This window comes from Antechinus flavipes, chromosome 4 (genome assembly GCF_016432865.1).
Source record: "Antechinus flavipes isolate AdamAnt ecotype Samford, QLD, Australia chromosome 4, AdamAnt_v2, whole genome shotgun sequence".
Classification (NCBI taxonomy): domain Eukaryota; kingdom Metazoa; phylum Chordata; class Mammalia; order Dasyuromorphia; family Dasyuridae; genus Antechinus; species Antechinus flavipes.
This window is the reverse complement of record NC_067401.1, coordinates 443,072,790-443,086,544: the sequence shown is the minus strand read 5'-3', so window position 1 is coordinate 443,086,544 and position 13,755 is coordinate 443,072,790. Positions and strand designations below refer to the sequence as shown.

Sequence of the window (13,755 nt, the reverse complement as noted above, 5' to 3'; positions counted from 1 at the left end):
TCTAGATCTGGCTTGTACAGAGCCTGAGCATACACCTGTATCCAGGATCAGGTATTTTTCCAATCTCTGCAATACATGAAGACAGCCAGGATGTCCCCCAAATCCTAGTGCAGTTTGAGGACACCCTGTATGTACACAATTTTTTTTTCCTTTCAGATGTTTCACTGTAAGGATGCAGTCTGCGTACATACATGGGATCACTAGATTGTAGATTGAAAGCTTGAATAGACCGAAAAGCTCACGTAATACACACCGCTGATTTTACAAATGAGGAAAATATATCTCAGAAGGATTGAAGTGACCTAAGGGCATATATTGGCAAAAGCAGGATTTGAATTCAAGTCTCTCATCTCCAAGTACTGACTGTCTTACTGTTCCACCCTGAGTGTAATGTTCTGCAGGGATTAGAGTCCTGTGAAAAGCCTGGCTACTGAGTCTCATCTGGGCCACTGGCAGGAGGGATGGTGGTGGGCAGGTCTGGTAACTCTTAGGGGATAGCCTAGATGCAATCCTAGGCTCCTTCCCCTTTCTGAAATTCTCTTAGGACAAAGCAGTTTGGGGCAGCAACATCCTGTAAGTCCACAGTGTAATTTTTCTTATTTCTATTCAGGCCATCCTTCCTTGCCTGTCTTTGTGGGAAAGTTTAGTGACCCCCAGAAGCCCAGAGATGCTTCTGTGATGCTATTAGCATGCTGTTGATGCTTTTCCCAGAGAAAATACTTTTCACTCACTAGCCATTTGTGATTTTCCCTTACTTAGTATTTCAAATTGAGGAAAAGATTTCTTTAAAAAAGGAAAGAAATTCCAGTGCTGTGAGATGATGAGGCAGCAGGAGGGACACACTTCAAGGCACAGCACTGTTTTCAGAAGGATATTCCCTTTTGGTACAGGGTAAATGAACCACTTAAATAGACATGGCCTGGCTTAATAACTAGATGGTGCCATTTCAAAGCTTTCTCTTCCCTCCTCCCCATTAAACTGATATATTGATATTACGTTAAGATCCCAGATGGATAATAGAATTTTTATCTACCTTTAAAATATAAAACATAAAAAAACACCTGTGGAACTGTGACTGCCTCCATGTCATGAAGCCTGAGTCCAGCCCTGGCACAGAAGTATCACCCAGTGAGAGGGAAGAAGGGGAGATTAGAGTTTTTTTCTCCATCGTTTGCCATCTGACACTGATCAAGTTGCTTAAAATTGGGGAATCTCCCTTTCTCCCATTGATGGTTGAAATTTTGTGTGTAAGATTTGTTTGGAAAATGTTATCAACTTGGGAGCAGCAGGTGATGGAGTGGGAGAATCACTGATCCTGGGAACAAGAAGACCTGAGTTCCATTTTTGCCTCAGGAGTTTGAGGATTCAGTTCAGCTCAGCAGATATTGATGAAACGTTTATTAAGTGTCTGACTTGGGATAGAGGGGGTAGAGAGGAAGATGGAATGGCTCATGCCCTCAAAGTGCTGTCAAATGCTGTCAGCCTTCGAGGGTCACCTAAATATCAGTGACCCTGCCAGTGACCTTTTGGTTCTTTTCCAGGCCGTCCCCCTCGTGCTGGCTACACTCTCTCCTCCCCAGTTTGACTCCTATTCTTCCCTGTCCCTTTCTCTTAAGTTCCTAGGCATTTTATCCTACCTTTGGTCTTGTCCTTGGAATCCTCCTACCAGCTAAGCTCCTGTTCACATACTGGAGAAACAACACAGAACTGTGCCAACTGGGTCGAGAAGAAATTTATGTAATGTAATCTCAACTGGATCCTCACTGCTGCGAGGCAGTCCTTTCATACTTCCCTAATTAACTCACTGTCTCATATCATGTTTCCAAAACCATTTCATTCCTCCTTATACCTCCCATGGCTCACATTTCTTCCACCCCACTCCCTAAGTCGTCTTAGTGGAGAATTTACTGAAAAATGAATTCCTTTCACAAAAAAACTCTCTCTTCTCCTTGTCACTAGATCTTAACTTATTAGAACTTTGGCTTCTATTTTGTATAAATGGGTGGTCCTTCTTGCCAAGGTGAACCCTTCATCTGCACGAGTGGTCTCATTCCTTCTGGTCTTATCCTCCAGGGTAGCCTGTACTCCCAGTTATGTTCAATTTCTTCCTTCCCCGTGTGCTTATTTTCAAAAACACCCATCTTCTCTAGCTGTCCTGGCTCTGCTCCTTTACATGACTGAACTCCTTAAGGCTACCATTAATACTTGTTGGCTCACATGATCATCTCGGTGCTGATGATTTACTTATCTGCCCATAATCTCTGTCCTGAATTATTTGTCTTGCATCTCTAGTAGCTTATATTGCATGTCTCAAACTGGATGTTAACAGACATCCTAGCTCTAACATTCTGATTGATTGGGATAACTGACTTAGGTTATATGACCCTTATGTATCTCATATGTAAAAATTAGAGAGCTGGGTTTGAGATCTTTAAAAGAAGTTATCTATCAGATTCAAATCCCATAACTTAAGAAATTATATTGAAAAGCAAAATGGAAAAAGCCATTTTTAATTTCCCTTTATGCACTTAAAAAAATTCTTATACAGATTATTATGTCTTATCCATTTATTACCACCAGATGGCGCCAAATTGCAAAAAATCCAATTTATGTTTTCCAAGACCTTCAGGAAATTGGAGAAAGTATTGGGTACTTAAGGGAAAAGTGAACTAGTGAAGTGTAAGAATTTTGAACAGCATCAAGCTAGCAGAAGAGCAAAGAAAAGAGATTTCCTCTATGTGCAATAAATAATAGTGTGTTGGGAAAAATCATTGGATTTATATTCAGAAAATGTGTTTGGATTCTGTTTCTGTTACTTGGAAGTTGTATAACTTTGGATAGATCTTTTAATTCCTCCCTCTCCCATCCCCAAGTTTCCTCTTTTAGGAAAATGAGTTAGACTAAGTAATCTTATAAGAGCCTTTCCATATCTCAGTCCTCTAGGAATTTTTACTGTCCTAGATTTGTAGTTGTAGCCACTTTCATTAAAGGTTCCGTGCATTATAACTAAACTCTTAACAATGTGTCATGAAACTCCTATTCTCTGATATCATTACATTTTAAACTGTGTTCCTTTGGAAGTAACTATGTTTCAATGTCAAGTGTTTTCATGGAACCAGTTCATTGTTAAGCAGTGCATGCTTATATTTATTAACACTCTTAACTGATCACTTCTTCCTCTTTTATCATTTTTAGATTAATCGAGCCCCCAGCTTTGGAACTGATCAGAAAATAGATTATGATGTAAAAAAAGGAGTGTTGCTTAATGCCCTGAAGCTACTCAACATCAGGTAAAAAATAATTCTTTCCTTCCAAAACTTTTATTTCTTTTTCTCTACATTTGGCACAAAAGGCCATATTTTCAATTTAATTTCAGCTGGAATTGATCTCTTCTTTCCTAAATTCTCAGATCTATCAGTAGATGTAAAAAACTGTCTACTCCATCTCAATACCAAACTTAACTCCCCATTGTGTCTTTATGCTATTTTGCTAACAGTTTCAGTGAATGTTGTTTAATGACTGATTGTATTCACACAGAAAACTATAGAGAGAGGAGGGGAAAGAGTGGGGATTGTAAAAAATAATTTTCTTGCTTATATAAAACATAGAGGTATGAAGAGACTTGAGGCTAATAAGAGCTTGCTACCTCAATATTTGAAGGACTAGCTTGTAGAAGAGGAAATATTCTGTGTAAATTAAATGGGCAGAATTAGCACCAGTGAGAAGTTCAGTAGGATCAAGAGGCAATATCTGACATTTAGATATCATAGATCTAATGTGCTTCCCATCCCTAGAGATGTTTAAACTGAAAACTGAATAGCTATAAGAGATTTGTATATTAGGTGTGAATTTGAATCCAGTGACTCACTTAGAAAGTCTTGTGTGGTTCAGAGATCCTGTGATCCATCTAATAGACTCTCACATTTATATACCAGAACAACTAACTACAGATACTCCTGAGCCAGTGCCTTATTGTTGATCTCTGCAAAGCTACTATCAAAGCCAACTCCTTGGTTATACGAGGGATTTTTTAAGTGTCTGAAGCTGGAAAGGGATCGTTCTTTAAAGGAGACAAATATAAGACTTATTTTATTTGGGAAAACTTTCTATTTTGTCTTACCAAGCAAGACCAAACTGAAATATGTGAGTTAAAATAAAATGAAGGAAATAGCAAAGAACAGAATGATTAAAAAGAAATTGTTTTAGGAGCAACTAAATGGCGCAGTGGATAGAGCACCAGCCCTGAAGTCAGGAGGACCTGAGTTCAAATTTGTTCTCATACACTTAACACTTGCTGGACAAGTCACTTAACCTCAATTGCCTCAGCAAAAAAAATTAAAGATTATTTTTCAGTTGTTTGCCAGATGCTATATTTCAAAGTTTCTTAATCTGGGGGCTGTGGATAAATGTCAAGAGGTCTCTGAGCTTGGATATATAAAAAAAAGCATTTTTATTTAAATTTAATTTGTTTCCTTTGTAACATTGTGAAATTTATTTGATGCAACTTAAAGCTTTATTCTGAGAAGGGATTCCAAAAAAAAATATTACTGACATTTTCAGTGAAGAAATTCTTTGAGCAGGTATTATTGTTTTGTCTTCTGTATTCTTTTGTTAGCAAAAGCCTCTCTCACCTTTTTAGATTGGCTTAATTATATGGTCATTTTTAAAATACGTATTCTTATCTTTGCCAGAGAAGCAGGAGTAATGGATTAGAGAGCCAGTCATGGAGTCAGAAAGATGAGTTCAAGTTGTGGCTGTGTCAACTTAAGCAGATCATTGAAAGTAAACTGAACTAAACTGAGATAATAAGTTACAAAAAGTTGCTAGTCTGTACTAGCAGAGGATACATGAACTGACAGGTCTAGACAATAATAATTCTCTATGAGTGGGGCCAGGACACTGAATTACACCACATTCTACTCTAGGGTACACTGTATGTTTTCCTGAGGTTACAGTGTAATTAGCATGGATTGTGAGTGTGCTCTGAGTGCCTTTATCCAAGTCACTGATGAAGCTGTGAAACAGACCCTTGGGTACCGCACTAGAGACCCTGCCCCCATCGTCCACCTTTAAGTCAGCTCCTTCAGTTGGTGGAGGAGCAATTAACTAGACTGCTGCTTATACCAAATCTCAGCATCTTTTCTGGAAGAACAACACAGGAGAAGGTGGCATTAAAATCTGGTTAAATCAGCTCTACAGCCTTCTTCACAGCATGGCTTTTGATGCAAAAGAGGCTCAGATACAGTGGTGGCTTCCTTTATCACATTTTCTTAATTTTGTCAGTATCCAGAGTCAAGTTCTTGAGTAGAGACTGGACAGACTTCACTTTCTCCTCTTCCTTGGAAATGGATATTTCTTCTCCTTTCTTCTGTTTCTCATTCCCCTTCTCCATAGGCTTCACAGTCCAAAATCACCAGCAGATCACTGTAATATGTTCCAAGGAATATCTGGAGTGCTCCTTGGTTTTTTCACATATCAGAATATGCTTTGGGCTAAGTGATTTTCATGAAAACTGCCAGGAGCTTTGTAAAGGAACTCTGTTAGCTTTAGCCTTCTGGTAGATACTTTTGCTCTGTCTTCTCCAGTTCAAAGTTTATTCTCCTTGGCAGAGAAGAAGTTGTCAGAATTGGTTAGTTGTGCCTTCTCTTTGCCATCTGTTAACATTTTTCCAAAGACACTGACCCATGCATCTGTCTCTCTTAGGCCATTTCCTGCCTCTGACAATTAAAAATATATATTTTTGTTCTTAAACTTCCTTGCCAGCTCTTGGTCTTTAAAACTTTAAGATTCTTTACATTTTGCTTCTGATCAGTGTCATGCAATTCCTCTTTGCATGTAATTCCTCTTTGTCTCTGTCTTTGCTTTCATTGATTTTAAAAGTTCTACATTGATCAGGGAGTACCCTATGCATCCATACTGACTCTCTTTGGGTAGCACCATTCTCCTTCCTCCCACTTTCAGTTTTCTTCTTCATAGCAGTTATTTTCTTTGTGTCTTTAGAATTTTATTCTTGAGAGTTTCTGATTTCTCCTGGACTGATTTTTCCTATAATAATTTTTTTAAAAGAACTATATAAATGAATACATATTTTTTTCTTGCATTGGCACTAGAATTAACTAATCTTTAATATTTTCTTCCAGTTACATTTAAAACAATTTTTTATATTTGTTTTTTAAAAGCGAGTTCTAGATTCTCTTCCTTATCCCTATCCCCATACTCCATTAAAACAGCACATGTAAAGTTATGCAAAACATTTCTATAAAAGTGATTATGTGAAAGAAAGCATACATTTTCTTCCTAAAAAAAACACTCAAGAAAAATAGACAGAGAAACAGATAGACACACACACAGACAGAGAGAATTAGAATACTTCAATATTTAGAAACAATCAGTTCTTTCTCTGGATATGCATAGAATTTTTTGTCATACGTTCTTTAGAGCAGTCGTCGTTTATTGTACTGCTGAGAATAGCAGTCCTTTACAGCTGATCCTCCCAGAACATTGCTATTACTTTGTCCCACAGTACGTTTCATTTTGCTTGAGTTCATGGAGGACTTCCTAGGTTTTTCTGAGAGCATCCTGCTTATCATTTCCCACAGAAAATCATCATTCTGATAGAATGATAATAGAATTAATAGAACATAGGATTTAGAGTTAGATGAAACATTAGAAGCAATCTACTCTGGAGGCAATCTACCCATCCACCCTATCTTACCGATGAAGGAGGAGGCTTAGGAAGTTGAAGTGATTTGACCAAGGTTAATGGGTTTTTCATGTAGTCAGTATCACTGAATCATAGAATATGAGATTGTAAGAGACCATCTGGACCAAATCATGCATGAAGTGGTCATCCAGATGATCTGTCTGATCACCTTCAGTGAGGGGATAACCATTATATCTTTAGGTAGTCCACTATACTTTGGGATAACTGGTATAGCCTTAAATCTGCTGCCTTGTCATCTACACTAATGTAACTTCTCTACACACTGTAACCAAGTAAAAACTATTTAATTCCTGTTTCACATGGCAGACCTTCAAATACTAAATTAGAGTTGAGTCTTCTCTTCTTCAGCCTAACTACTCTCTTGACTTAATTACAGACTTGAATTAAAGGTTTTCTTTTACTGTGCCTTCATCTGGACATTAAAGATTATGAACATTCTTTAAAAACTAGGGGGGCCCAGGACTGAGAACAATGTTCAGTGTGTTGTCTGTCATAGGGTAGAGTACAACTCTTACCTTTTCCAGAGGTCCTGAAAGCTACACATCATACAAGTCTGTTTGATTGCCATATTACACTGTGGACTCATTGCACCCATTACCCACTCTACGTTGTCTGAATATGCCTTTCCCAAGCTATAGGTTTGAAGATGATTTTTTGAACCCAAGGATATAACTTACATTTGTCTTATCTCAATTTCATTCTTGTATATTCAGATCCACTCTCTAGTCTAAGATCTTTGGTAGATTCTGTCATCTACTAGCTTTTTTATCTATGGGTTTTCTGACTCCAAATTCTAGGTCTTTTTTTTTTTTTTTTTTTTTTGCTAATCTACACTCTTGTTAGAAAGTAGAGGGAATTTTTTTCCCTAAAGTTACCTTCTGTATGGCATAGTTCCCAACTCAAATAATATTTTCTTATAGCTCATAGCTTTAGAGCTAGAAGAGATCTAAAATGAGATATTCTCTCATCTCTTCCTCTCCCCTTCCATTGTTTTTTTTTAATAGGGGCAGAGACAGATAGATTGATAAAATTGCTTTCTTCAATAAGCCCAAACAGGAAGCAAGAGTCAGAGGTGGGATCTTGGAGTTGGTCACCTCAGCTGAACAGGGCATTGTGTTAATGAGACCGGGGATGCCTAAATCTTAATCTCTCCCCACCTGGATCCAAAATTTTGCTAAGACAGTGTCCTATGCAGTGCATCCTTTGTCTTCTTGATAAGGAGTTTTAAGATGCTTCAATATGTTCAGTCAGTACTTTGAAGGTTATGGGCTCAGTTCCTATGAGTACCATTTAACTTTTCAAAGTGAGGCTTCTTTTTTCCTTCTTGGCTCTATTGTCTTGTCTTTTCCAACCATTCTGTATACCACTGGCAGACTAATTTTCTCAAATCCACTTAAGAGTAGATTACTCTCACACCCAAGAGCCTGCCACAGCAGGTCTGAAATCAAAGGCCCTCCATAATCTACTCTTACTCTGTTTATCTAACTATTTCTAGCTACTTCCCACTGGTTCCAGTTGAACTTGTTACTGTACATGTACATTTTGACTTTTTTCTTGCTGTTCTTCTCTGGGAACACCTCACTCATTCCTCTCTGGGCATCCATAGCCTCCCCTTTAAGACTCTTGCTCATCTCTCCTTTTGTTGAACTATGTTTTGTGCTACTTGTTATGCTGCATACCCATTTCTCATTTCCTAGATCCATAGATTCAAGGTTCAAGGTTTTGTTTTTTGCATTCACACCTCCCCTGTTCCAGTGATTTGCCAGTTTGACTAAATAGAATCTTCCAAAATGCAGCACAACTCCCCATTTTGTCACTAATATATGCTGTTAGCAGGAAAAATAGAAAATAATGTATATTACTGAGTATGATATGTGTCCACTGTTATATTGATCTAAAGGTAATGACAGAGAATTAGTCTCTTAGGTGTTTCAGTATCTAGAACATTGGGCCTTGAGTCCACCTTGCCTGGTGGATATCCTTAAAGGTGATCCCTGGCTTTTTCTCTTGTCTCCTGAGCCTGCGATGCTCTTCTTCATCTTTTGACTCCTGGATTACTTGACTTCCTTCAGATCCTAAAAATCCTGAAATCCTGCTTTCTATATCCTGTAGGTCTACAACCTTTCCCAACCTCTTAATTCAAGTACCTTCTTTCTGTTAATCATTTCCTATTGATCCTGTGTATAGCTGGTTGGTACATATATGTTTGCTTGTTGTCTTCCCCCATTAGGTTGTGAGGAGCTTGAGGGTAGGGACTATTATTTGTCTGCCTGTGTATTCTCTGTACTTAGTTTCTTGTCTAGCATGTAGTTGATCCTTAATAAATGCTTATTGGCAAACTGTATGTGACTCCTAAATCTGCTTGTCCAGTTGATTTTACTCAGATCTACTTCACTAAAACCAGTCTTTAGGCAAGTTAAGATATCCCCTTCATGATGTCAGTGGCCCTCTTTGAGAATGAAGGAAAAACAACAATAATTGATAGAATTGATAGAATTTTTGAAATAAGGAAATAATACCTACCCAGAATTGTTGTCAAAATCAATTGAGATAAGTTTGCAGATTTCAAGGCACTATAAAATTCTAGCTAATAATAATAATAATAAATGCATGTAGCAGTAGTTATAATATAGCAGACATGAAAGGCCAATAGGTGATTCATGGGGACCCTGCACCTAGAAGAGAATAAATCTTCTACCCTTACCAGGTTTGATCCTGTGTAGAGAATTTATGAAAGGGCAAGAACCACAAAAAGTGAGTTGGTTTGATGGACATGGGGAAGTGAGATCATGGAATCCTTGGATTGTACATATAAGAGTTAGAAGGGACAGGACATTTGGGAAATGTTTGATTTCGTGATAGGGATTCCCAAGCTGAAGGAATATTCTCTTCTCCTTAAGTGGTTTCCCAAATGTCTTTCCTTCTGTTAGGACTTGTTAATAAAAGTCCTAGTCCAGTAAGGCTGTTTTCCCTCTGGGTTCCTTGTGTGCTGCAAGCTTCGTGAGAGCAGGGGCATGCTGTGCACACAGCCTGAACTCTGATCCATTTGGATGATCCAACAATTGTCGAATCCCTGAATTTGATCTTGTCTTCTCCCAGCTGTGCACTTGTACAAACCATGTTCCATTCCATTCCTAGAATAAATTCTTTCTACATATTTTTATGATGACTTTATTCCTTCTATGATCAGTTCAAGCCCCACCCCTCTGTTGTTCCTTCCCTTATCACCTTTCCTCCTCGATTGACTGATCCTTCTCTTTTTTTTATCCTGGTCACTTAAAATATCATAACTTACATTGGTGTCATTTGCTGTCATTGTGGTGTCATTTATGAAATGGTAAACATCTTGAGGTTCAGGATTATATCATTAAAAATTTTTGTGTGAGGTCCCCAGTTTCTAGCATTTTGCTGTATACACAGTAGGGCTTATAAACATTTGTTGAAGGAAGCAAAGAAGTATAAAAGTTTAGTTGATCTCCTGAGAATTTTGTATTGAGATTTTTTAAAAGATCCACTCCAAAATAATACCTTTGTTGTGATTAATAGATCATTTAACAATAAAAATCTAGTCTACATATGGAAAATGAGCAGAATAGCATTTGGGACCAGAGGAGTGGGGATGCGGCGGATGTCAGCAAAGATCACTAATCAGTATGGAGATGGAGTTTGAGACGCTTGATAAGTTAGAAGGAAAGAAAGAAAAAAGGCCAGGATGATGGATGCTGTGGACCAAGACTTGAGAACTTATATAAGTAGTAAGAGGAAAAGGGTGATAAGAATGTATCATTGGGAAAGACTGCGGGATAGTGCTTGAGATGAAGGAAGAAGAACTGGCCAAGCTGTGACAGAAAGCTATTGTGACTTTAAGTAAATATAAATACTCCAATAAATGTGATGTCTACTTAATTTTTTTCATTAGTAGTGTACTAAATTTGAGGCTTTCAAACCTATCTGTCTTGTTTCTGCTAAGTGACTGGAAAAGAGAAAATTACAGGTATTCAACTCAGGAGAGTTATTTCTAGGAAAATCACTCTTCTTGGTAGAAACCCTTGATGGTGAAAATTTAGATATTTGGGAACATAAGGAACTGATCATCCATGTTCTATAGCCTCTCACATACCTTGTTACATAAAAATACCTATATTTAGGACAGTATTGAGAATCAAGCCATTTAATTTCATTCTGCTTTGTGAGCCAAGTATCAAGAGAGATGGTAATTACATTTGTGTCTAGAATTGCAAAAACACAACATGCTCTAAAAAGTCATTAGAAGCCTCGGTAGTGGAGATATAATTCCACAGAAACTGTCCCTGGTTGTGTCCCTATATGTATTTGCTTGATTTCCATTTCTCTTATGTTTATGTTTCTCAAGTTTGTCTTTTTAATTTCTGGGTCATTTCCCCTCCCCCCCAGGGATGTCTTTCTACTTAAAAGTTGGTGTTTTCATGGGGATGTTTATTTTATTTGTGTGTATCTGATGTTCCCTCTCTGTTTTATTCTGTGAGCTTGTTCTTTCTCCTGCCGTCCTTTTTTCTTCCTTGTCCCCTTTCTGCCTCTGTGTTCCTCACTGTAATATGTTCATAATGTGAAAGAATTAAAAAGCAGTTGAGTTGAATGTCTAAAATTTCTTTCTCTCTTAGAAGAAGGTGTTTTTCTTTTATCTGGTTGATGTGTGGTCCTTAAGTGACTTGTGGATCAGTAACTGACTAGAAAACAGGTTCATTCCCTCCAGTTTAAACTTTCCAAGGGGTAGCTCTGTTTCAGAGATTAAGGTAAACCCATGCTCTGGGTGCCTCCTCCTGCTCTGGTGACATGTTCCTCGGTCTTGCAGACAGGGCTGTTGTGTGCCCCATTAAGAGTTGTGCAGCCCAGCTCTCACCATGAATACTGTTAACTTTTCTTGAAGCTCAGACACCACATTGGTAAACAAAACCCCCCAATATGCCACATGCACTTTGGATCCCAATTTGTTTTTTAGCATCAAGGAGCTAGAAAAATAGCTGTTGTACTTTGGAGAAATGAATCCCTCACAAAATCCCATTGTGACTGTCCTTTGGGCATTGGCTCACTTGATTTCTGTTTCTGGGTTTTTTCTCTTCAGGGTTTTGACATACATGGCTCCCCACTGTTCTTACCAATAAAATCACAGGTATGGATTCCCTCCTAACATACATACACACACCCAAAAAGGAAGCAAAAACCCTAAACAAGCATTCCTACAGTCAATCTTTTAAGGTGACAACATCTTCTTCATGTTTTAGGACAAGTGACAAGAGGAGAAACTTGGCTAAACAAAAAGCGGAAGCGCAGAAGCGACTCTATGGTCAGGGTTCAATGAAAAGGCTCTCGCCAGGCTCTTCAGACTGGGAAAAACAGCGACACCGACTTGAGCGGAGGAAGGAGGAGTTGGTATGAATAGCTTTAACCAAACCTGATGCCCCTTAAACCTCCTGGTGAGCGTGCTGTGTCAGCTTTCATTTGTGACATTTCTTAATTTCTAGAAAGAGAGACTTGCCCAGGTTCGTAGGCAGGTATCCAAAGAAGAACATGAAAATCGGCACATGGGGAACTACAGGTAACGCTGCTTCTGCTTTCTTGTGTGATCAAAAGGCTGAGCTGGGCTGCAGGCCTTGCCTTAGGATGTGGGGCAGGAGAAAGTCGGGGAGTCTTAGCTCTGTTTGATGGGTGTTTTTTCTTCTACTTTATTTTTTAAACTTTTAATTTCCTAATTTTTTAAAACTTTTTTTTTAAACTCCAAACTACCTTTTTAAAAATTTACCTCCTCAAGTGGCAAGGGAACTAGAAAGTATTCTCAAAGACTTTGGGATATGATCCTGTGATGGTATCCAGGAATCAGGGAGTCCTGGGTCGGCTTCCCCTCTGGCTTATTCTTCTCTGGTTATTGTTTGATTGTGCTGTGTTGTATTTGACATTCAGGCCGTGGTGTGGTTGGTCACTGACCACAATCTCTCACCCCAAGAGCTAAAAGAACTCTGAGAGTTCATCTAGCTCAGGCCCTTCTTCTTTTAGATCACCGCCAAATGGGAAAATATTTTGATTAATATAACCCTGGCTGTACATTACCTTTGTCCCTTATTTATTTGATGAGGTCTGTGTGTTACAGTGCATGACTGAAATGACGTTTTATAAAAAAGTGTTAAGAAGCTGTCTTCTGATTCTGATGCCTTACTATTATTAATTGTGTTCCAATATACAATTCTGGTCTTATTTAAAGACTTAACTGAAGGGGCAGCTAGTTGGTGCAATGTATAGAGCACCAACCCTGAAGTCAAGAGGACCAGGGTTCAAATCTAGTCTCAGACACTTCTTAGCTGTGTGACTCTAGGCAAGTCACTTAACCCCATTTGCCTCAGTGAAAACAAAACAAAAAACAAGCAAACAAACAAAAAAAGACTTAACTGAAGCAGAAGCTCCCTTATCTTAATCCTTCCCAGGATTCCTGATTTTATCACTGCACATATGGCTTCCACCTGTACAGATCACGTGCTTCATTATCTTATCATTTCTACTGTTGCCTGTGTACTCCCATAATTCCTCCAGAGAGCAAGGAACCATGCAGGACATTAGTGACCACCTTCTGGGTTTACCTGAATCACCTTAGAATAAGAGGTGGGAAATGAAAGGAATTGTGCACCTTGAATGTGCAGCGAACACAGCTTGATGGGGAGAATGTTTGCTACCAGAGTCAACTAGCTAAGGCCAGAGGTAGATGAAGTAGGTAGACCTGGGCAGCTTACAGCATCCTACTTAGCATTTCACTTCTTGATGGAAAGTGTGCTTTGCCTAAGCCTTGTTTTTGCCCAAAGAGCCACCTTTACAACATTTAAAATTTGTTTAAAATGCTGCTTAGGCATTTATATAGGCCTTTGAGAAAGGCAGGGAGAATTAATTCATCCTTCTACTCTGCTCCCTTTCCTCCCATAGAACCAAAAAGGCTTGATAATTTGGTTCTTAACAGCCAGTGCCGTGTAAAAGGGCTTTGTACAGTCTCAGAATAAATCATGGCAGCA

At 38.5% G+C, this 13,755-nt stretch overlaps 1 protein-coding gene across 4 annotated transcripts in view; it reads left to right on the top strand.

The window, feature by feature from the left end:
• The window catches only part of TTLL7 (tubulin tyrosine ligase like 7), a 354,831-nt gene that overhangs the window by 104,540 nt on the left and 236,536 nt on the right, over nucleotides 1-13,755 (top strand). For all 4 annotated transcript variants that reach the window (XR_007953864.1, XM_051999183.1, XM_051999182.1 and 1 more), the window contains exons 10-12: nucleotides 3,196-3,290; nucleotides 11,986-12,133; nucleotides 12,226-12,299. Coding sequence is in view for 3 of the 4 variants with exons in the window: in XM_051999183.1 (XP_051855143.1) it covers nucleotides 3,196-3,290; nucleotides 11,986-12,133; nucleotides 12,226-12,299 (317 nt within the window). In the remaining variant the exon portion in view is untranslated. The remainder of the gene's footprint in view (nucleotides 1-3,195; nucleotides 3,291-11,985; nucleotides 12,134-12,225; nucleotides 12,300-13,755) is intronic.